Raw genomic sequence first — 25,771 nt, 5'->3', positions numbered from 1 at the left:
AAAAAAGTAGTTAACTAGATAGCACTTCATCTGTGAAAGATCTAAGTGTTTTATTTTATTGCACTTCAAACTTAATATGATTCAACAATATGAAACAGCAACCAAGAAAATGAATATAATTTTAGGCTACATTGAGAGGCATAGTGTTAAGTAGTAAAGACATGATAATATCACTGCACTTTGTCTTGGTCATATCACATCTAGAGGACATTGATAATTATCCTAGAAGGTGTTCACAAAAAGTAGACAGCTAGGTAGTGCAGTCTATAGAGACACTGTGCCTACAGTCAGATTTCAGATCTGGCAGCAGAGCCATATGACCCTGGGCAAGCATTTAATTCTCTTTGCCTCAGTTTTCTCATTTGTAAAATGAGCTGGAGAAGAAGGAAGTGGCAAACTACTCTCATATCTTTACCAAAAAAAAAACCCCAGATGTCACAAAGAGTCCTACGTGACCGAAAAATGACTGAGCAACAACAGTCCAATGGTATCAGCTAGCATGCTTCAAGGTCCATGCCAAAAATAGTTTGTTAAGCCTCAAGAAGACTTAGGAAGGTCTTGAGAGTTGTATTTTAAAGGACTGTCATATCCAATAGGAATTAAGCTTGTTTGGCTTGATTTTAGAGGACAGAACTAAAAAGGACAGATATTTGAAAGAGGCAACTTTGACTAGATGTGAGGAATAACTTCATAATAAAACTGTCTAGAAGTGAAAAGGACTGCCTAAGGGGCGGCGGCTAGGTGGCGTAGTGATTAAAGCACCGGCCTTGGAGTCAGGAGTACCTGGGTTCAAATCCGGTCTCAGACACTTAATAATTACCTAGCTTTGTGGCCTTGGGCAAGCCACTTAACCCCGTTTGCCTTGCAAAAACCTAAAAAAAAAAAAAGGACCACCTAGGGAGGATAGTAAAGATGACTGCTTGACAGGTTTTTTTAGAAGAAATTCTTTTTCATACATAGACTACTCAATGACCATTTTTTAATTCTGAAAATCTAAAGCTATTTGCCTGAATTTAAACATGAGACTATTTTTCTGTCTATGACTAGAAAAAAACTGGATATTTTCCAGTCTATAAGTGTTTTAGTTTCTAGACTAAAACCAAATACTTTAAATAGCTAGGATCCACCCCAAGTGCAAAGAAAAATTTGTTTGGGAATTTAAGATATATGAGAAACTGCATGTCATAATTTGTAAGTTTGCTTGGTTGAATTTAAGTGGATTTAAAAATCATCTTAACTAGTAAAAGAATGTTATTACATTATAATGCTGCTGGAGCTTGAATGATTATCTAAAAGTAATGCAATTTTAAATCATAAATTCAAAGTCATTACCAAACTAAAAGATTTCAGAATTTCATTTAATTTTCATTTTATAACTTTAAATACTGCTTAAATCATTATCCCCACTATTTTTTTGTCCTGAAGAGTAGATTTTAATGTGAATCAACTGAGTATTTAAATAGTTTTTATTTCACTAAATATTTCCTGTTTTTACGTAAAAAATTTAACAATCGTTTTTAAAAATTTTGAATTCCAAATTCTTTCCTCCTTTTGTCTCCCTTCTGTCGAGAAGACAGGAAATTTTATTTTGATTAAACATGTAAAGTCATGCAAAACTTATTTCCATATTGGCCATGTTGCAAAAGAAAACACAAAACAAAAATAAAAATGAAAAAAAGTGAATTCTGTCTGCATTCATAGGTTCTATTAATTCTCTCTCTGGAGGTGAATAGAATAGCATTTTCCATCATGGGACCTTTGGAATTGTCTTAGGTCATGGTCTTGATCACAATAGCTAAGTCTTTCATAGTGGATCATCTATCAATATTGCTGTTTATTGTGTCCTGTATTGCATGTTCTCCTAGTTTTGCTCACTTCATTTGGCATGAGTTCATATAGGTCTTCCCTGTTTTTTCTGAAATCATTTTGTTTGTCATTTTTCATAGCATAATAGTATTTCATCACAATTATGTACCACTTTCAGTCATTTCCAATTGACAGATATCCCTTCAGTTTCCAATTCTTTGCTACCACCAAAGAAAAGTTGTCTTAAAAAATTTTTTTTTTTTTTTGCAAATAGTTCCCCTTTCCCTTTTCTTTGCTCTCTCTGGGACACAGAACTAGTAGTTGTGTTGCTAGTGAAAAGGGTATGCAGTTTTATAACCTTTAATTGCATAGTTCCATATTGTTCTCCAGAACAGTTAGACCAAGTCACAATTCCACCAGTAGTGTATTAGTGTACCATTTTTTCCACATTCCCTCCAACACTTGTCATTTCCCTTTTCTGTCATGTTAACCAATCTGCTAGTATGAGGTAGTATCTCAAAATTATTTTAATTTGTATTTTTCTAATCTTTAGTGATTGGTACCTTTTTTCATGTGGCTACTGATAGCTTTGATTTCTTCATCTGCTAATTGCCTGTTCATATATATCTCTTGACCATTTATCAACTGAGGAATGTCTCTCATTTTTATAATTAAAACAATTCCCTATCTACTTGAAAAATGAGACCTTTATCAGAGAAACAGGTGAAATTTTTATGCCAGTTTTCTTTATAAACTCTTCCTATATCCATATATTTGACAGGTATATTTTCCTTGTTTCAATAATTTACTTAAGATGTCACTCTTCATGTCTAAATCATGTATCCATTTTTTAAAAGATTTTATTTATTATGAGTTTTACAGTTTTTCCCCTAAACTTACTTCCCTCCCCCCACCCCTCACAGAAGGCAATTTGTCAGTCTTTACATTGTTTCCATGGTATATATTATAAATCAATTACCCATTTTGATCTGCTCTTGCTATGAGATGTGAGATGCTGGTCTTATCTTAGTTTCTGCTAAATTGCTTTTAATTTCCCAGCAATTTTAGTGAAGTGTTGTATTTTTACCTCTAAAAAGTTGGATCTTTGGATTTGATCAAGCACTAAAAAAAAGTTGCTATACGAATTTTTTTTTTTAACAAATAGGTCCTTTTCCTTTTTCTTTGTTCTCTTTGGGATACAGAGCTAGTGAAAGGGTATGCAGTTTTATAATCCTTAGGGCATAAAAGCACTATGGTCATTTACTACTTGAATTGTGTACCTAATCTATTCCACAGGTCTCCCACTCTATTTCTTAATCAGCACCAGATCATTTTAATGATTTTAATTTAAATTACTGCTTTGTAAGATAGTTTGAAATCTAGGGATGGCTAGGTGGCACAGTGGATAGAGCACTGGCCCTGGAGTCAGGAAGTACCTGAGTTCAAATCCAGCCTCAGATACTTAATAATAACTGTGTGGCCTTGGGCAAGCCACTTAACTCCATTACCTTGCAAAAACTTAAAAAAAAAACATAGTGTGAAGTCTGGAAATGCTAAACTACCTTTCTTCACATTTTTTCCCATTGATTCCCTTGAGAATTCTTTATCTTTTTGTTCTTACAGATTGAATTTTGTTATTTTTTCTGACTCTAAAATAATTCTTTGGTAGTTTGATTAATATAGCACTGAATCAACTTTGTGAAATAAATTATGTAGATTTGTAATTTTTATTACATTGGCTTGACCTACATGAGCAATCAATGTTTCTCTGATTATCTTAGTTTCTGTGAAAAGTGTTTTTTTCCTTGTCTTATTGCTATAGCTACCATTTCTAATACAACATTGAATAATAGTGGTGAAAATAGACCTTCTTGCTTCCTTCCCTGTTGTTAAGTTTATCTCAAATTTATCTCAATTTTATATATTGCTTGCTTTTGGTATTAGATAGATACCACTTAACATTTCAAGAAATGTTCCATTAATTCCTAGGGTTTCTGGTGTTTTTAAAAGGAAGTGATATTGAATTTTGTCAGATTATTTTCTGTATCTATTGACATAATGATATTGGTTTTGTGGTTTTTTGTTATTGATATGTTATATTGATAGTTTTACTAATATTGAACCAGCTCTGCACTCCAGATATAAATCCCACCTGATCATAATATGACCTTTGTTATATATTGCTATAATATCCTTGCTAGTATTTTATTAGGGAAATTGGTCTATAGTTTTCTTTATTGGGATTTGCTCTCCTTGATCTGAGTATCATAAAAGGAATTTGGCAGGACTCCTTCATTACCTATTTTTTAAATAGTTCATATAGTATTAGGATTAATTGCTCTTCGATGTTGGGTAGAACTCTAGGTTTTTCCATTTCTTCTTTTTCCTAGTCTTTTTAGTTACATGCTCAGTTTACTGATCTACTTTTTCTCTCTTTTATTGATGTAAACATTTAGAGATTTAAAATTCCCCCTAAATACAGTTTTGGCTGCATCCCTCACATTTTGTAATGCCATTTTCTTTAATGAAATTATTGTTTCTTTGGTTGATTCTTTAACCCATTAATTCTTTCAAATTAGATGTTTAGTTTCCAATTAACTTTTAATCTAGGCTCTCACAGCCCTTTATTGAAAAAATTCTTATTTCAATTTGGATAAAAGGGTGCATTTTAATATTTCTGCTTTTCTTCATTTGCCTATATGGTTTTTATGCCTAAATAGTATAGTCAGTTTTTATAAAAGTAGCATATACAACTGAAGAAAATGTATACTTTCTGTTCTGATTCAGTTTTTTAGAGGTCTATCACATCTACCTTTTCTAAGATTCTTTTCATCTCTTGACTTCTTATTTATTTTATGGTTAGATATATACAGCTTTAATAGAAGATTGAGGTGCCCCACTCTTACTATTTCCTCCTGTAATGCATTTAACTTCTTCTTTAAGAAATTGGATATTATACTATTTGGTGTGTGTGTGTGTGTGTGTGTGTGTGTGTGTGTGTGTGTGTGTGTGTGTGTGTGTTTTATATTGTTACTATTTCATTGTCTATAGTATCTTTTAGTAAAATATCATTTCCCTGGGCTTATCCCTTTCAATAGATCTATTTTTGTTTTATCTGAAATCATTTTTTGCTTCTCCTACTTTTTTTACCTCAGCAGATGACCCATCCCTTTATTTTAAATCTGTTTGTGTCTCTGTTTCTGTTTCATATGTGTTAATGCACATCTGTTGGATTCCAATTTCTAATCCATTTTGCTATCCACTTCTGTTTTATCACATTCATATTCACAGTTATGATAACTAACTATGCATTTTTTCATCCTTTGACTTTTTTTATCCTGTCTTTTTCTGATACTACCTTCCTTTGTCTGCTGTCTCTTTTATCATTTTTCCCTTTATCTTGAATCTTTCCCCTCTTACTTCTCTATTGAGTAAGATAGATTTCTATTACCAAGTGTTTACAGCCCTCTTTTAATTAAATTGTCAATGAGGTTCAAGCATTGCCTGCCCCTTCACACTCCATTTTCCCCCTCCTATAAAAGCTCTTACTTGTGTATCTTTTTCTTATGAGATAATTTTGCCCATTCCTCATTTTCCTTTGCCCCTCTCCCAGGGTATTTCTGTTTCTTGTCTCAATTTTTTTTTAATATCGTTCAACATAATCTACTTAATTCTTATATCCTCTTTCAAGTTTGCTTTTTTATGCTTCTCTTGAGTCATGTATTTGAAAGTCAAAATTTCTGTTCACTTCCATCTTTATCAGGAATGCTCGAAAGTCCTTCATTTCAGTATATGTCCATTTTTCCCCCATGGAAAATTTTACTCAGTTCTGTTGGGTAGATCATTCTTGGTTGTAATCCCAGTTCTTTTGCCTTCTGGAAAAGTACATTCCAAGCCCTCTAATCTTTTTAATATGGTAGTTGCTATATTCTGTGTGATGGCTCATACTATAGTTTCCTCTTCACCAATTTAAGGATTTATTTTATTTTTCAGTGAGCTTTTATACTTTTTTCCATTTGGCCAATTTTTTTTTAAGGAATTATTTTTCATAAGTGTGTGCCTCTTTTTCCATTTGGCCAATTCTATTTTTTAAGCTATTAATTTCTGGGGCGGCCAGGTGGCACAGTGGATAGAGCACCAGCCCTGAAGTCAGGAGTACCAGAGTTCAAATCTGGCCTCAGACTCTTAATAATTATCTAGCTGTGTGGCCTTGGGCAAGCTACTTAACCCCATTGCCTTGCAAAAAAAAAAAACCTAAAAAAAAGCTATTGTTTTCTTTTGGTATTTTTGTGCCTTTTTTTTTAAACTAAGCTATTAATTCTTTTCATAATTTTCTTCCTTTGCTTTCATTTCTTTACCTAGTTTTTCCTCTTCTCTTGTTAATGGATTTTGAAAATCATTTTTTAAATCTTGCAGGAATTCTTGTTGGGCTTGTGTTCAACTCCCTTTTTTTAATTGAGGCTTTGCTTATAATGACTTCATTGTCTTTTTCTGAGTGTCTTGATCTTCCCAGTAACCATAGTGGGTTTTTTTATGATCAGTTCCTCTTTTTGTTGTGTGTTCATATTTCCACCCTATTTTTAGATTTAGATCTTTATGTTAATGTTGGGCTCTGTTCTTGTTGGATAGAGGGGAAACTTTCTCAAGCATCAGGTTTTTTGCATTGCTGTTGACATAGGTTTGGGGCTTTGAAAGTTTTGGGTCCTTCTAAGGTGTTGTGATCTGGAGAAATGTGTGGTCATTTGCTCTCCTTTTCTGAATTTTGATAAGGGTCTTTGATCTCTTGAGATTGCAAGAGGTACAGCTCCTCAGAGCCCCAATCCCTGTAGAAGTGACACTCCCTCTTGACAGAGAGTGCTCTTCCTTGCCCTTGACCCAAAAGTGGGTGGAGACAATGGAGTTGCCAAACAGTGTCCCCACGGGGTACCCTGTCTGACCAAACACCAAGTCCCTTTATGGTCTCCAGATTGATAAATCTGAAGTTGCTGCTCTGTCTGTCTCCATCACCTAGACCCACCACTCTTGTTTCATTGAGTGGGTTCCAGGCTAGCCTCCTCCCTCTTGTCACAGACCTCTCTGTCCAACCTCCTATGTTGTTTTATCCTGGAAGAGTATCTCACTCTGATCTTCTATCAACCCTGACGCTTTAGAACCTGATTTTAGGCATTATTTTAAAGTAGTTTGGAGGGAAATAATTGGGAGAACTCAACTCAGTATTTTTTTCTTCTCTGCCCTTTTGGCAAGTCCCCTGAAAGTCTCATATTCATGCTTTTCAAGACTATCTCCCCCACCAAATGGTAAACTTTTTGAGTCTTGTTTCTTATAGATTGAAAAATAGTGTTGAGCATATAATGGGCACATCTAGTGTGGTTTATGTGTAAATATTTATTCCTAGGGTGGGGTGTAGTGGGAAAGAGGGAGAAAAATAAATTAAAAGTGCTCTGCAGAGAACAAAAGAAAACCTAGGACATACAGAAAAGTTTTCCTAGCTTTGAGAATTATTTATAGTTCTTATTATGTAGTTTTTCAAAAAGACTCAATTACCCTTACTGGTAGGCATCAAAATCCTTTCCTGCCCTTTTCTGAAGTGTCTGTTAATAAACAATAGACTGGTATTATGGTCCAGGCCTGACTAAAGCCAGTCTGGTGGTTTGGGTTTGAGATTGTAATAAAATGGGACAGTTGTGGACCATCCAACAGTTAACAGGAGGGTGTTGATCTAGCCATGGCATGGACACAGCCCCCACTGTTTTGGGTCCTACCTGAGGGAGCAGCTCCTGATGCCAGGGAAGCAGCATCAGCTCATCCCCAGAATAATAAAATCTCAACTTGCTTTTAGCTTTTCTCAAGGATCTTGAGGTGACAACGAGAGTTAAGACACGGCCAAAGAAGCAAAACCTCAGCAAAGTATATGTGGTTTTTAGCTAGAGTAATCAAAGTGTAGTTAAATTATAGAAGTACTAATGTTTGTACTCCAGTTGGTGCTGAGAAGAGAGACAGAGAGCATGAAATGTGGTAGGGAGATGTAAGTGATGATCCTGCCCTTTTGTTTACTGTGTCCTGCACGATGCCGGAGTCAGCTGAAGTAGATAGAGGGAAGGGAGGTGCTTCACACTTGCTGTCTTATGACATCAACCCCCCAGGGAGGGAGGGGGTGTTATTCATTTTACAATTGAGGAAACTGAGGCAGGCAGGTGCAGGGACTCACCTCCAGGCCCCATTGCTTCATCCATTGCTTCCCCTTAGCAGCCCCTGGGCAATGCTCCTTCAAACCATATGCTCCTGGCTAATAACCACAAGCATGCTCTCTCCATGGCCCTCAGACAAGCAGGAAGAAATGTGGCAGTAAAGGAGGAGAAACTGAGAACTTAAAAAGCAAGAAGAAATTGAGAATTGTCTGCCTAAAGAGGAGAATACTCCAGGCATTCCTGCAGACAGAAACTAGAACTGCTGAGGTCACATTCTGGAGGCTTGGAGAAGAAGGTTTTCAAGGCCAAGTGAAGAGGTGGACCAGTAAAACCAAGGGCCAGCAGCAGTAGAAAGTTATTTGGGGAGTTTGGAGTGACTGACTACTTGGAACCTGGATCCCAGAAGAAGGAAGCACCATAGCTCCAACACATATAATAGGCATTTAATAATGTATGTTGAAGGAGTAAGAGAATAAATTGCAAAGTGTAGAGGAGAAGACCATAAGGGGACTGTTCTAGGTGAACTTCATTTGTAAAATCAAGTATTTATTGAATGGTTGCTTAGGGCTCAGTATTGTAGGAGGTAGGGAAGATTTATAAAATCTAAAGGAATTGATAATCTATTTGAGAAGAGAAAAATGAAATTCATGAAACTGTAGGAAATGGTATCAAAAACAAACATGTATTTATTCCTTTGGAATTATTATTTAATATCAAAAACATAATTAGAGCAAATAATTTAAAGGTGTATGTGAGTGTTTTTACGAATAGTATCTGAAAAGAAATCTAGTTTAATAATCTTTTATTTAATCAATTTTACTGAAATAAGTAATAAGCAATTTTGAGGTGGTTTGAATTATTTTTAATCTTTTAGATTCCAAAGACTCTAAAACATAATACTTTTACTATTTGCTTTTACTATTTGATAAAATGATTAAAATGCTGACTATTAATAACTGTATGAAATTGAAAATAATATGTTTACAATGGAAAGTGCGCTGGAAGTGAAGTAAAAAACCCTGAGTGAAGCCCAGTCCCTTGTTTACTAAAATAAGTCCCTTCACCTCCACAAGGTTATGATTTTTCATTTTATAAATGACAAGTATTAAGTCTTCCAGTTTAACTTCATGGAATTGCTTTGATGATGAAGTATAAGAGCTTTGAACATGTAAAATGTCATACAATTCTAAGTTATTATCATAGAAAAATCTTAACAGATTCGGAAGGGCACCAACATAATACAATTTTTGTGAGTGGTTTCAGAAACTTTATATATTGTTTCAGCATTATCATCCAGTCATTTATTCAAGAAACTTTGTAGCTATCTGTTGCCCCCCAGGATAAAATGCAAATTCATGTTTGATATCTGAACTCTTTCACAATTTGACTTCAACCTACCTTTCCAAGCTTTTTGGACGGTTTTCCTACTGACCACTCTCCCCCTGCAACACTTGTTTCCAAACAGACCAGCTCACTGAATGATTCCTGTCCCACCTGCATGTTCTCCTTTCTTACCTTTGCTCTCCCTTTAAGACTCAGCTTAGAAACTACTTCCTAGTCTAACCTTTTCTAAACTCCCAGTTGTCTGTGCTTCCCTTTCCCCAAAAAACTCCTAAATATTTTGTAGGTTATTTCTGTGTACAGTGTCTCCTCCCAGTAGAATTTAACTGCAGGGGATAGTTTGTTTTTGCCCAATATCCCCAGTCCTTTGCATGATACTTTGTACACTGGCTAATAATTCATCGTTGACTTGAAAGATCCAGTTTTTAAAGAAATTTCATGTCATTTGCTTTACAGTTGATGGTAATACCTGGGCACAAGTGATTGCCTTATATCCAACTTTAGTGGAATGCATCACCTGCTCATCTCCAGAGATCTGCTCAGCACTTAAAGAGGCCTTAGTTCCCTTTAAGGACTTCATGCATCCACCAGCATCCAAGGTACAAAATGGAGAATCTTGACCACACATTTGTATTTGAAAGAAAAAATATCCAAAAAAAAATGTTTGCTTCTTAATGACTCACTCTTGCTTCTGTGAGGACATCTCTTGCAAGTAATACTTGGCAGCTGTTGTTGGCTTCCTTTTAATTTTACTAACAAGAGTTGGTGATTCATGTATACTTCAAGCTTACACCTCAAAAAAGTTCCAGAATGAGTAGCAGCACAAGCCTTTAATAAATTAAACTGAATGGTTGATATCATTTATAATCTAATGTGCCTGCTACAATATATAGAAGTGGTGACTGAAAAGTGGACTTATGTACAGTTTGTGGTGTATGTGTTAATGATGTAATTTTAAAGAAGTATTTCAATTCAGTCCTTTATTAGGCTGGTGTTTTGCACCCTTTTTCAAGTACAAAATTGTACAAAAATTTTATGCAAGATGGTACTGTAACATTCCATATTGTCTGTAACCAGCCTTTGTAAACAAGGGGAGATGATATACTTGTGTATACAATAAATGGTACAGTTCTGTATAAAAGAGTTGCATTTATTATTTAAATTTTTTAAATATTGATCATGCTAAAAGCTTGAGAGTTATATGTATTTATTATGTACACAATTGTATGCATTCATTTTTGCTTATTTTTCTTTATTGATTAACAGTTATGTTCATCACATGATCATGCAATTAGTTTTGTGTGATTAATCATCTGACTAGAAAGGTCATAGGAAGACAGTGGCAAATAGTCAATAATTTGCTGATTTAAAATTTTAAAGTGTTTGAAATAGATTCGTTTAATACATTGAGATATTGTAGCATTATGACTTCATACCTCATTTCTCAAATATTTCTTGCCAATTTGCTTTATCTAATCATTTTTGTATTCTCCTTCTGAATTTTAAATAGTATTTCTACTGATACTTAACGTCATTCCCCACCAATGACATTTGTCACTGTCTGAATTATGACCCAAATAGGTAGATTTAAAGTAGCTTGAAATTTTGGCTATACCAGATTTTATTCAGTTAACTTCACTGTTTCATTTTGTATGTCTTTGCAATGAGGGAAATTTTTGTGCTAAACTTTAAGTAGAAAATGTGTGTGTGTATTATAAAACAAGGAGAAGTGTATTTTTGGAGATAGTCGATGCATTTAGAAGTATAGTAAACTTTCGGTCTTGGAGTAAAATGCTCTTTGTTTCACTTTACTAAATCTAAGTATTGGAGACAGTACTAAATACTTTTACTTGTTTCTTTAAAAAAATATGTCCTAACTGAATATATATTTTTATTTCATGGATTGTGACAATATAGTATTTTTTAGTTAAAATGTTCATTGATTGGAAGAGATAATAATGTTTAGAACATTGATTCTTTATAAGAAATTCAAATGATATTAGTGTATGAAAAATCTTTAATTTTAATAACTTTTATACATTTTGACTCACCGAATCAAATCATAAAACTGGTAGAACATATCAAAATTGAATAATGGATTTCTTAGAAATTTGGGTCTCTTGTTGGTTGGATAATTCTAAAACTTTTCACATTGTCATTCTCCTACACTATACCTAGGAATGTGAAGAGAGAGTGTGGAGGTAAGGTTAGAGATGTTTTGGAATTTTTTTTTAAGGAATTATTGAACTTTAAAATGAATTGTACAGGGGCTGAAGTTGATGTCACATTTTTTTCCTCAAAAGTTGAAGGAAGACTATTTAAACCAAATATAACTTACCTTATTCTGTCTTCAGGTATGGTCAGTTTAAGAGTAGGAAATTAGTGTATTGTGTTAATGCAAATTAATAACTTAGATTTTCAGAACATCCTGGAAAAATTACATAAATATAGTCAAAATATAGGTATTTGGATGTTATCATGCCGAAAGTAACTCATTTTGAAAATCAGCTTCAAAATGAACTGACTGACATTTTAACTATGATGAGCATAAAGCGAATGAAATTTAAAATATGCAACCTGTGAATTTTATTTATAAATTAGGATTCTTCTAGAGTTAACTTTGTAAGCACATGTTGCAAACACCATTAAGAGTGCCTGAAATGACCACTAAATAAATATTCTTTCTTATAAGCACTCTCTTTTGAAAAATACGGAACTTCAAAAGGGGTTAATACTGTAATGCTTCAGCATTACAATCCAGCAGAATTGCTTAAAGAAGACTGTCTTGCTGGAGCTGCCAAAAGGAAGATGCCAAAATCTCCCACTTTATTGTTCTGATATTGAGTCTTCATTTTTTAAATGAGAAGGATTGGATTAGATGATCTCTAATAATGTATGAATTTCTAATTATATTTTTGTGGAGAAATATACCTAAATGGCATCTGTAATTCATCTGTTAAGCACAATTTATGAATTTTCAGATGGTCATTTGTCAAATTTTTTTATTCATAGTTTGTTTAGAGAATTCTTTTTAACATTTGATGCTTTTCAAGCAATAGGCCATACAGAATATATTCACCTTGCTTTTAGTCATCTTGTAGAGGGCTGGACAACTATCAAACACCTTTCTGATATTATTACGAAAGGTGAAAAATTGTCATTTGTACAGCGGACTCTCTATTTCCCTGCTATTATAATTACTGCCAGAAAGGGAAGTAGGTACAAGGTAAATCAATTCAGATTCTTAAAATTTCTTCTATTTGCTGCCCAAAGAATAGAAGTATTGTAAAAAAGAAAAGGCAGAAAAGATACCATCAAAGATATATGACCTGAAAAAGTATGTAGCAAGAGCTAAGGCTAACAAATCAACAGCTTGAGTGCTCTACAGATATTATGAAATCTAGAATGAAGCTTTCAGAATAGTAGGTGCATTCCTTGGCGAAGAGTAATGATTGGACATGAAATAAGAGCCCTCTAAGTTATGAAGGCATGAATGGGTTGTGAGTTTACCACAGGAAAGGGTACCCAAATCAGTGAGATCACAAATTCATCACAAATTTAAAACCAAGTAAAAGATCAATTCCCTGCCCTTGAGTTGCATAGAACCAAATCATATATTTACAGATTGTCTTGCTCAAGGATCATTGAAGTCATTCTGCCTGTCATTCTTATGTGGGCTGAGTATTGGGAACTCAACCTGGATTTTATTCATATAGGAACCTCACAGTTTTAAGGAAACTTCCTCAACTAGTGCTTGACAGCCCCTTCTCTAACAATTTTAATCTTAGTTCCCTAGAGCACTGACAGTTTAAGTGGCTTCCACAGCCATGACATATGTATCACAGGAGGGGCTTGAACTCAGGTCTTCCACAACCACGTTATCTAGACCCTGCAAGGAGAACCAGACAAAGCAGATGGATGAATTGGCAGAAATGCATCATCATAATTTAAAAAAACCAAAATACCTATAAGCACATGTCATACTTATGTTCTGCCATTTTTTTCCCTTTTTTTTTTTTTTAGGGAAACACAGAGTAAGGGGCAAGAATCATTTTTATTGTTATAACCAAAACCATTCAAATATGATAGAACCAGATGATGGATTACGAGCACCCTAAGGAGCCCATTGTGTCTGCTGGTGGTTGGGATTTCTTTTGTCGATTGCATTAGCAAGCTTTTGGGGAAACATGCCCACATAGGTATTAGCAGTGCTCAGTTTACCTGAGCCCATTGCACAGGCTTAAAACTACAGTTCCTGGCAACAGTGTCCTGATAGAATTAGCCACAGATATAGCACTTTTCCCACCTACTAGTTTATAGGTTTTAAAGGATATATTTGTAATCATGAAAGCATGGTACTAAACAAAGAAGACTGTTACCGTATAATATTGTTTTATGCTTGTCTACTATCAGAGTAACTTATTTGTTATCGTTTGTGAGAAATAAGAATTAATATCACTATGAAAGGTTTTTAAAAGGTGGAGTAAACAAATGTATTAATATATCCAGACTCAAAACATTTCCTTTTGACAGGGACCTAGTTATGCTTTCAATTTGAGAGTTAAAAGATTTTATAGATTAGAAAACTAAATCAATAGTATAGCTGTACCTCTGTGTGATAAATGTGTTCATGAAAATTAACAAATACTTTTTAATAATAAAATAATATTTTAACTATAGTAGGGCAGATGTTTTTTTAAAGAAAGCGTGTGATGAGTCTTTTTGTAAAGGGTGAACACTTTCCCTCCCCCCATCCCATTTTTTATAGGATTGTAGATCATGCTCTAGAAGAAACCTCAAAAGCCATCTCATTCATCTCCCTAATTTTATATATTGAGAAAACTAAGGCCACAGGAGATTGTGACTTGTTCAAGATCGTATAAAAACTAAGTATCAGAGGAGGATTTGAGCCCAACTCCTTCGATTCCAAATCCAAAGATTTCCACTGTATTGATGTATCAACTATGTGATTTTTTTAAAAGCGTGCCTATTTCATTTTCTTAAAGCAAAAGCACATCTGAAGTTATGTTGTGAACTGGAAATAAAATCTAGAACTTTTCAACTCTCATACATCTTTTGTCCACAATTCCAAAGCTGGCAAGAACATGATTGTTTCATGTATTTGAATAAGGAATTTATTTCTGATATCATAGATATTATTCATTTATTAGTTAAGTCTGATTTGAGTAATATGTATGATCAGAAACCTTCAGCTATAGATGTGGTATTTTCCATATTTCCACATCTTTTCCCTCCTTAAAAAATGCTTTCTTTCCATTCTCTTTCATTATATTTCCAATTACTTTGTTTCCTTTCTTCATGCTTTCCTTCTTTTGTCTCTACTTCCCTTATGCCATTACTCATTTCTCCCTCCCTTCCCTGTTTTGGTTCTTGTAACTTCACCCCCTCTACAATTCATAAAAAATATATTTGAAAGCACCTTAGCTAAATGTTTTTAGGCAGCTGACAAATGCATATATGGATAGTGAGTCAGATACATCCCTTCCATTTCTGCCACTGCTGCCTTTCATCATCTCTTGAAACTAGAAGCAGAAATGAAATTACTCCTTTACTAATACTAAGTTCCCAAGAGTCAATAGCCAGTGCCAAACAGCCATCTTATCCTTGATCTTGGGGCCTAGAAAGGGGAACTGGTTTGCTCTTCTAATTACTGCTTTGCTTCAAGGCTATTTATGAATCTCTCAGCTTCCTATACAGAATTGATTTTTCCCGTTAGATTCACAAAACCTTCTTTGTAAGGGAGCTTAGAAGTCATGTGGTCTGACTCTTACCTGATTAGGAATCTCCTATTGTTCCTAACTTTACTCTCTGGGTCAGCACAGAGTAAGTCTAATCCTTCTCTGTGACAGGGAATACTTGAAAAGAACTGTCATGACCCCCTAAATCTCTTCTCCAAGATTTCCTTCAAACAGTCCTCACAGAACTTTACTCCTCTTCACCATCCTTGTCATCTTTCCCTAACTGTGCGTCAGTTTGTCAATATCTTCCTAAGAAGATAATAGATTGGGAAAAGCATTGACTTTGGAGAGAGGATCTGAATTCTCATCCTTCCTTTGATACTTTAACTGCCTATACTCAAGTTGAACACAATACTTAAGATATGTTTCTCACTAGGATCGAGTACACTGAGACTGTTACTTCCCTTTTACTGAATCCTGTGTCTAAGATAATGTAGCCTGACTCTGAATTAGACTTTTTTTTAGCAGCTGTCTCATACTACTGACTCATAAAGTTTTCACTCTACTCAGATCCCCAGATCACTTTCAAATGAACTGCTACCTATTCCTTTCCCAACCTATACTTGAACAGTTAACTTTTGAACCCAAGTGTTAGATCTACTTATCCCAAATAAATTTAATTTTTTTTATATTCAGTCTATAGTCCTAGCCTATCAAGATGTTTTGCCAGCTCCATCATTCAGCATTCTAGTTATCCCAAGGTTTGTATCATCTATAAATGTGATCAATTTGCCTTCTCTGACTTCATGTCACCAGTAAAAATGTTAACAGCACAGGACCCAGAACAAATCCTTGGGATGCTGCTTCCCTGCTAGATTATGCTAATTCATTAATATGCTAATCTTTCGGTCCATTCATGCAAATAGTTCTGAATCTATCAAACTCTATGTTGTGATCTAGCCTACATCTATCTCAAAGATAATGAAAGGAATTTTCATTTTCAATGCCTTATTAAAATACTAGATCACATTATTTTAATAGTTTAATAAACTGTCAAAAAAGTAAAGGAGTTTGGGCTGGTATAACCAGTTCTTGTGATCTCTTACTTCCCTTTCTTCTAAATGCTCATAAATCATACCTTTAATAATATATTCTCAGAGAAATCTAAGGTAACTGTCATCTTACTGTTTGAAGAATCCATCATCTACCTTGAAAAGAATACTGAAATACTTGCCTTTCTTCATTCCAATGCTCTTTCTTCCATTCACCTTCATTTTTTCAGCGATGGCACCTGCCAGATGCAATTCTGTGTTTTGGTAATGTGTAATCATTGAGAGTACCTTGGCATTCTCATACCATCATTTAGGGTTTGTTTTTTTTTAGGTTTTTGCAAGGCAAACAAACAGGGTTAAGTGGCTTGCCCAAGGCCACACAGCTAGGTAATTATTAAATGTCTGAGGCCGGATTTGAACCCAGGTACTCCTGACTCCAGGGCCGATGCTTTATCCACTATGCCACCTAGCCGCCCCCTTCATTTAGTTTTAATTTCACTTCCCTGCTAATCATTTTTAGTCAGTAGGAAATTTCCCAAGGTAAACATCAGTCTTTTTGGTAGATAGAAGAGTTGAATTATTATCTCATACTACACCTTATGCAGTTCTAACTCCTCTGATCTTCCTTTTAAGTCATGTGTGTCTGACTCTTTATGACCCTATTTGGGATTTTCTTAGCAGAGATACTGAATGAGTTTGCCCTGTCTTTCTTCCACCTCATTTTACAAATGAGGAAACCAAGGTAAAAGGTGAAATGACTTGCGCAGGGTCACGTAGCTTGTGAGAGGCCAGATTTGAGCTTGGGAAGATGGGTTTTCCTGACTTCAAAACATAGAACTCTTTCCACTATGCCATTTAGCTGCCTCTAATCCTAACATAAGTTAATTTTAAAATACTTCTTTGTCCTTGGAATTCTTGGACAGCCTCTGCTGGTTGTGAGCTTCACTGGTCTAAAGAAACTATCAATCTTTTGTATTGTTCCTGTTCCTCTTCTCATATCCCCTTTTCAAATCTCATTTGGTCATGTCCACATCGGTGTCTTTGGGACTGCTTTCTTTTTTCTGCCTCATCTGAGTTTTTTTGTGTCACCAGAATTTTATTCATGAGAAACTTCTCTACTTCTTGAGCCTATTCCCCATTTAAATTTTAGGCTATATGATTCTATCTTTCTCACAGTCCTCAGGCCAATTAAGAATTCTCTATGGTATGGATGAGTGGAAAGCTTACATTAGCTCAGTTTATTCAACATTTTACAGTTTACAGAGCCCTTTACTTTCTTCTTACCCTTTTGAGATTATTACACCCATGAAGAAACAGGTTTAGAAAAGGTAAATTGCCAGCCACCACTTGGTTAATAAGGTAGGGTCCAAATTTAAGACATCAAAACCCTGAAGTAGCCCTGGAAAGGACTTAGAAATCATCTGCTTCAGTGCCTTCATTTTACAGGCAAAGAAACTAAGACCCAGAGGTGAGATGACTTTCATAAGGCTTCAAGGACAGAGAGAGGCAGAGTCAGGCTCTCCGTTTTGGTATCATAACACTAATCTTCTAGGAAACTTTAAAATTTATTTTAAAAATGATTTAGGTTATGTGTAAATATTTTAGAAGTCTTTTTTAACCTGTTATTTTCAGCTTGTTCTCCTCTGTTTCACAATAACAGACTTTAATAGAAAACCTTGCACTTGACGATTTTTCCATTAAGTCTTTATAGGGTATATTTTGTACATATGTGCTTGGTCCTGGCAATGATATCTACTGGAGCATGGATTTTTCCTAATTACACAGTGGAATTGATTCTATCCCTTCAGGTAAGAATAAGAGTCTTAATGCACACCTTTGAATTTTGAGACCTTTTTCATTTGCTACAAATGTGGTCACATCATTTTATTTTAAGCTGTAATTCAATAAATAGGATAACCATGGGGAAAAAAAAATACTGAACGGTATGGTACCATTACCTGGAAAATCATTTCAACGTAATGGTAATGGTTTCCTTCTATGAAGTTTTACTAGATAGGTGAAAAATGCTAAATGTGTCATGCAATCTAAAATTCCAGTCTGTAGATTTAACTGTGTAGAGTACTGTTTGCTCTCTAGGTTTTATCTCAATATCATAAGTTTGCAACATAATCTATAATCCTATTTATTAAGCCATTTATCACATGGTACAGATGTCTGAGATGGGCACATGCATGTATCTTTATAAGGATTTTCCTTAACTACCTATAGGAGCTCTGAAAAATAAAGCCCAAGTTATACTTTTCTTTTTTAAATTTTTTTATTAAGTTATATCATCTCTGTATTGTAGTTACAGAAATGTCTTGACCTTTGATGCAAATATTCAGTTTCAGGCCTTAAGTATGGGTTGTCATGAAAATTGCATAGTCTTTGTAACTATGATAGACTACTGCAAATTACTATTATTTTATAATTACCACGCTATATATTTTTAAGGATATTTAGTCAGTCTTCATAATGCATAATCAAATTTATTTTAACATTCTCTTATTAGCTGTACTATGTGTCAAGGATATGTAATTTTATTTTTAGAAAGATTTTATTTATTTTGAATTTTACAATTTTTCCCCTAACCTTGCTTCCCCCCCCCCACAGAGAAGGTAGTTTGTTAGTCTTTACATTGTTTCCATGCTATGCATTGATCCAAGTTGAATGTGATGAGAGAGAAATCATATCCTTAAGGAAGAAATACAAAGTATGAAATATAGCAGAATTACATAAGATAACTTTTTTTTTTTTAATGAAAGGTAATAGTCTTTGGTCTTTTTTCAAACTCCACAATTCTTTCTGTGGATACAAATGGTATTCTTCATCTAAGAGAGCCCAAAATTGTACCTGATTGTTCCTCTGATGGAATGAGCAAGTTCATTAAGGTGTTGCTGTTAGGGTGTACAATGTTCTTCTGGTTCTTCTCATCTCACTCAGCATCAGTTCATGCAAATCCTTCCAGGCTTCCCTGAATTCCCAAAGGATCTATAATTTTATCAGTCAGAACTGACTTTCCCAGTGTTGCTCCTAACTCATCTATCATGAACTTATAATAGACCATGGTTTCAACATATCATAAAATATTACATCACAGATTTAGAGCTGAGTGAGAGAACCTTTATAGGCCATGTAGTCCAGTCTCATTTTACACACAAGGAAACAGGTCTAGAGAGAATTTGAATTGCTCCTAAGAAGCAAGATTTGAACCCAGCACTATCTGTTGTGTTGGGTCATGTTACTTCTAAAAATAAAATTTTAAAAAATTTAAGAATTTTTTTCCTCTAACAAGCCTTTTCAGTGGATTAAAATTAGAAATTCAGAAATATTTTTATTTTTTAAATTTTAGAAAGGTTTTATTTATTTTGAGTTTTACAATTTTTCCCCAGTCTTGCTTCCTTCTCCCCCCCACAGAAGGCCCATAATATGCATTGATCTAAGTTGAATGTGATGAGAGAGAAATCATATCCTTAAGAAACATATAGTATGAGATATAGCAGAATTATATATTAAGACAGTTTTTTAAGAATTAAATTAAAGAGGGGCGGCTAGGTGATGTAGTGGATAAAGCACTGGCCCTGTAGTCAGGAGTACCTGGGTTCAAATCCAGTCTCAGACACTTAATAATTACCTAGCTGTGTGGCCTTGGGCAAGCCACTTAACCCCATTTGCCTTGCAAAAACCTAAAAAAAAAAAAAAGAATTAAATTAAAGGTACATAGAAAGTCTTTGGTCTTTGTTCAAACTCTACAATTCTTTCTCAGGATACAGATGTCATTCTCCCTCACAGATATCCCCAAATTGTGCCTGATTGTTGCCCTGTTGGTATGAGCAAGTCCATTAAGGTGATCATCACTCCCATGTTGCTGTTAGCGTGTACAATGTTCTTTTGGTTCTGCTCATCAGCATTAGTTCGTGCAAATTCTTCCAGGCTTCCCTGAATTCCAATCCCTTAGACATATTTTTAAATGCTTCTTTAGAGAAATTTCCAGAAGGGGCAACTAGCCAGCACAGTAGATAGTGTACCAGTCCTGGAGTTGGGAGGACCTGAGTTCAAATCAGTCCTCAGACAATTACTAGTTGTGTGACCCTGGGCAAATCACTTAGCTCCAATTACCTCTCCAAAAAAAAAAAATTCTCCAATAGAAACATTTATGAACAATTGAAATCTAGTGCAAAAGTAGAACATCGTTAAATTAAAACTGCACTATTAATATTAAATGAAAAAGTAGGGGGAAAGTTAGACACAAGACTGTTGCACATTTCAGTAGTTTCAAAGGAAAACAGATTTAGAACTTTGTAAATCAAGAAAAATTTTAACCACATGGTTTCATTCAAATCAAAGAAATATTTATTAAATGTCTGCCACAGTCAGGACACTGCAAAATTGAAGGGTTGGTCACTTTTCCATAGTTTTGTTTGAGAAAAAAGTATGAAATACTTCATTCATTTTGCATTATTTCTTTAGGGAAATTATTGCTAGGCATTAGGAGAGTCTAGTTTGCATCTTTTCTTTTAGAGAATCAATATTCCTGTAATGGAGAATGCTAGATTGGGGACAGAGGACCAGCGTTGAATTCCTGCTCCACTCTTTTTATTACTTCTATGATCTTGGGCTAATCTTCAACAATTTGATTCTTGATTTGCTATTATATGAAATGAGGTAATTGGATTAGATGATTTCCACTTCCCTTCCACCTCTAAATCTGTGATACTGTTTTATGAGGTAGTAAAACTATTGTCTACCATCTCCATATTAATGCTAGACGCCTTTTAAGAGCAAAGGTCAAAATTAATGCAAACCTAGGTCAAAGGAAAAAAGTGAGTAAAAGATACAGTGTGCATTAAAACAACTTGAATCTAATTAAGATATGATGCTGAAAATTAGAAATGGGTCAAACATTATTAAGCATCTACTGAATGCTAGGTATAGTGCTAAGATTTGGGATATACAAGGAGCTATAAGCAAGATATATATATATATATACATATATATATATTAATATATACATACACACACACACACACACACATATATATATACACATATACACAGGCTAAATATAACAGTCTCATAGAGAAGCCACTATCATTAAGGAGGACTTAGACTTATTGTTGGCTTTTACTGAGGCTTGAAGGAAACCAGGAAAGCCAGGAAGCAGTGATGAAAATAAGCCCCAGCATGGAATACCAGGGAAAGTGAATGGAGTTGGGAGTGTTTTCTTTGAGGAACAAGGAGACAAGTGTCACTGTATCATGACATATATGGGAAGAGGAGGAAAGGTGTAAGAAATTTGGAAAAGCTCCCATAGGCAGAGCCAGAAGAGAGAAAATTTGGAACTCAAGGTTTTGAAACCTATTTTTGCATGTAACGGGGGGGGGGGGGGGGGGGGGCTTGGGGGGAAATAAAAAAATATATAGATAGAAAATTTTTTAAAAAGAAATTTGAAAAAAGTAGGAAAAGGCCAGGTCATGGAATTTTATATTTGATCCTGGCAGTGATAGGGAGCTGCTAGTGTTCATTGCATTGAGGAGGAGTATATGTGCCATGTACATTGAGACTGAAATCTAAACTATAGAGAATTAAGGAATGAACAGACAGGAACTACAGTAATTACAGACAGTTTTCTGCAAGAGTTTAGTCATGAAAAGGCTATAGAGATATGGGACATACCTAAAGGGGTGGAGATCAAGAAATTTCTGGAGGGGATATCGAGGAAGCAGTAAACAGACAAGGAGAGATTGCAGATTAGCAAGTGCGGATGAAAGAGGGGTCAGTCTACTGGAGAAGATGGAATAGAATGAAATCACTTGTGTATGGAGAGAAGTTTGCCTTGGCAAAAGGGTCACCTCTTCATGTGAAATGGAGTGAAAGAAGATGTAGGAGGAAAAAGCCTCTGAGTATTGCAATATGAGGAAAATGGCCCACATATTGTGGGTGGAAGTAAGGCCATCAACACCAGTCACAAGAATGAACCTGATGTAAATCAGCTGCTATAGTGAGGAAGCCATGTAAACCTAAAATCTGCCTTTATTTAGCAAACACCTTTATTCAGCCAAACAGAAATATGGTAGCCCAGGGGGGTTATATACCACATAATTTTGTCATATAATTTTATTTGTAATATCTTACAAAGAAGAATGGTGGAAGTCATATATATCACTTTCCAAAACAAGAAGCAATGGAAGGAAACAGCTTACTTAACTGAGTCTTATATTTTTAAACTAAGCCATCCCGAGGGTATTTAAGGATGACTCCTGAAGGAGAATGACAGACAGAAAGTGGAAAATATCTTTTTATAATAGTCTCTTTTAACCATGAAGGACAGTAGAGCCATTACATTTCACCTGTCACATGTAAGTTCTCAATATATTGTGTGAAGCATTAGAAATGGCACTAAAGGAAACAACAATAAAATGTAACTGGGCTAGACTAATATGCAAAGAGGATGTCCATACAAGGCAGTTTTGAGGAATTGTATCAGAAGGAAAAGAAACTACTGAATACATAGGAAAAAAACTTTAAATCTTATTATCAGAAAAAGGCAACCAAGAGGACAGAAATAATTTGCATATATATATGTGTATATATATATAGTTTATTCACATACATGTTTATGAGAATAATCTCTACATGAACAAGGTACACTTATGAAAGTATTAAAAGGCAATTGGTCAGCATTCAAATACAGCATTCTATAATGACCTCTTTTTTATCAATAAATGTTGAGTCCCTTCACTCAGTTTTCCCGGACAAAAAATGTCTTATTGTCTGATCTTGTTATCTCTTATACTTTTTGTTTCTTCCTTAAGGATATGATTTCTCTCTTATCACACTCAATTTGGATCAATGTACAACACGGAAACAAAGTAAAGACTGACAAATTGCTTTCCATGGGGGGGGGAGACTAAGATTGGGAGAAAAATTGTAAAACTCAAATAAAATCTTCAATAAAAGAAAAAAATGGAAGAGTAAAAAAAATAACAGTATCTTGAAGAGTGAATTAAAGTGAGGAAAACCTAGGGGCAAGAAACTTGTTGGAATCCAAGGCATGAGGTGGAAGGGTCCTAGAGTAGGGGACCATCACCATTCTTTATGACCTATGTCTGGCCACTGGTCTCGGATGACTCAGAAGGAGAGTAGGGTTGATGTCTACATAGCTCTGCTTCACTTAAATTCAATTCACTTTTCACCTTCTGATGTCTAGTTCTCTTAGAAAACAAAGGGTGAACAACAGATTGAGTAGAATTGGGGTAGGGATAGAAGCATTACTTTTCTAAACAAAATATCCCATTTCTCCAAGATTCTAATATATCAGGTTTCAAATTCAATCATCTTCCTGATCATTCTCTTTCAAGAATGTTCCAATTTCTTCTAAAATACAGTGGCAAGAACTTGATATGTTCTCATCAGGACATATTGCAATGGTCTTAACATAATCTCAGAGCCGATAGGAACTTCAGAGATCATTTAATCCAATCTGCATCTGAATTAGTAATCCTGTCTCTAGCATAACTGACATGGTTTGTTATAATCTCTAAAGAGGGAAGGATCTCTTACTTTTTTTCTCTATCGTGAAACTTAAACGCTTGCAAATTGATTGTTACATAGTAAGAAGGAAACCACTAGTCTTTTAAAATTTTTTTGACAATTCTTTATTCCTTACATTGAACCTAGATCTGTCTCTCTACAACTTCTACCCATGATGTCTAATTCTGCCTTATTAAACCAGACTAATCTTTAATTCCCTATGAAGATTTTTCAGCAGTTTGAAGATAGCTGCTATACCTTCTCCCCATCCCCCAGCTTCTCTGAACTATACATCCTCTGTTCTTTTAGTCTGTTCTTGTAAAATTATCTGAAGGTCCCTCTCTTTGGAATGCTTTACAATTTTATCATGTCTCCTAAAATGTGGCAACCAGAACTGAATATAATACTCCCAGTGTGATTTGATCAAGGAAAAAATAACCATAAAACTGTCACCTCCTTTGCCTTAAATGCTGTACCTCTCAAAGAAATCTAAGATCACATTGCTTTTCTGACTGCTATACCACTTTGTTGACTCTCTGAGCTTTCAGTCCACTCCAGATTTTTTCCAAAATTTTTATAGGCATGCCTTTCCCATCTTGTACTTGGGAAGCTGAATTTCTTTAACCCAAATGAAAGACTTTACATTTGTCCCTAATAAATCTCAAGTCCAGCATTTTAATTATACCCTTTTAAGAAACTTTTTTTTGGCTTAAGAGGAATCCTAATTCTGCCATCATATGTATTACTTATCCCTCCCACTTTTGTGTCATTGTTTGTTGAATTGAATGTGCATTTTAATAATGTCCAGTTCACTGATTAAAAATATTAAATAGCACAGAGTCAAATACAGTTACCTAGGGCATTCCTTTAGAGACTTCTTTCTGGGGCAGCTAAGTGGCACAGTAGATAGAGCACCAACCCTGGAGTCAGGAGGACCTGAGTTCAAATCCAGTATCAGATACATAATACTTAGCTGTATGATGGGCAATTTACTTAAACCCATTGCCTTGCAAAAGCCAAAAGAAATTAAAAAATAAGAATAAAAACTTCTTTCCAAGTTGACATCAAACCATCAGTAATTATTTTTTTCTTCTGGTTTGGCCATTCAACAAGTTATGTAACCACAAAACTATCATTTAGTAAACATTTCTCTCTTATTTATGAGAACAGCATGAGAGAGTAAGCCAAATATTTTATTGAGAATTTGGGCAGCTCAGTGGTGCTGTAGATAAAGCACCAGCTCTGGAGTTAGGAGGACTTGAGTTCAAATCCAACCTCAGACACTTAAATACCTAGCTGTGTGGCCTTGGTAAAGCTACTTAACCCCATTGCCTTGCAAAAAACAAAAAAACAAAAACAAACTAAAGCATTCTCCTGATCTTTCAGTGCTGGATTTCAAGGTACAAGGAATATCATTCAGTTGATCTACCTATGTTTAATGTTAGTGCCTTACTTTTATATTCCTCCTTTATTACTTGCACAGGTTTCCATTTTCTCTCCTTATGTATTTAAAAATTAAGTTGTTCATTGATTTAACATGTTTCCCCATCAGTCCCTCTGGACAGTTCCCTTGCCTTCTCATCCCTCTTCATTCTGAATTATTTCTTATTATGTCATTAACATGTCTGTCTGTTTTAAGAACTTGCCATCCCTTCTAGGCAGTGTGACCATCCTTGTAAAATTTCTAAGCCATGGGATCCTATATATCTTTTGTCTAAACTCTGAAATCTCTCAAAATATTTTGTGCATGTCAAACTAGAGCAAGCTTTCCTTTCCTCTCTTACAAACTAAGATGAAGTGTTCAGATTCACCCAAGGTGCCCATTATTTTCCACTCCAGTTCCTTGTTAGTGAGAATCAGATCCAGAAAAGACATTCCTTTATTGGCTTCTTTACGTTTTAAGGGATGAAATTAAGACAAGCCAAGAAACTATTAGCTGCCTTGCCTTTGACAAAGTGAGAGGTACAGTAGATGCTCAGATAATTGAATAATATATCATGCCTCTGTGCCAGACTTGTGGTCTGTTTTCCAAACTCCTCAGCTATTTCCTCTTTCTGTCTAGGTTTTCTGTAGTGTGCTCTGATGACTATATCAGTTTAGTTTTTGCCAACATTTATATTCACCCAAAAGCTTTCCATCATACTTTGTCTTT

The 25,771-nt window shown here is 34.9% G+C and overlaps 1 protein-coding gene across 2 annotated transcripts in view; it reads left to right on the top strand.

The window, feature by feature from the left end:
- MON2 (MON2 homolog, regulator of endosome-to-Golgi trafficking) overlaps positions 1-21,446 on the top strand; it is a 167,878-nt gene extending 146,432 nt beyond the window's left edge. For both annotated transcript variants that reach the window (XM_074226230.1, XM_074226231.1), the window contains one exon: positions 9,792-21,446. In XM_074226230.1, coding sequence (XP_074082331.1) covers positions 9,792-9,955 — 164 coding nt within the window. In that variant the 3' untranslated portion in view covers positions 9,956-21,446. The remainder of the gene's footprint in view (positions 1-9,791) is intronic.
- Positions 21,447-25,771: the final 4,325 nt, after the last annotated feature.

The sequence above is a fragment of the Macrotis lagotis genome, chromosome 2 (genome assembly GCF_037893015.1).
Source record: "Macrotis lagotis isolate mMagLag1 chromosome 2, bilby.v1.9.chrom.fasta, whole genome shotgun sequence".
In the NCBI taxonomy this organism is placed as follows: domain Eukaryota; kingdom Metazoa; phylum Chordata; class Mammalia; order Peramelemorphia; family Peramelidae; genus Macrotis; species Macrotis lagotis.
Note: the sequence above shows the minus strand (reverse complement) of the source record. Positions and strands in the feature narration are given on the sequence as shown.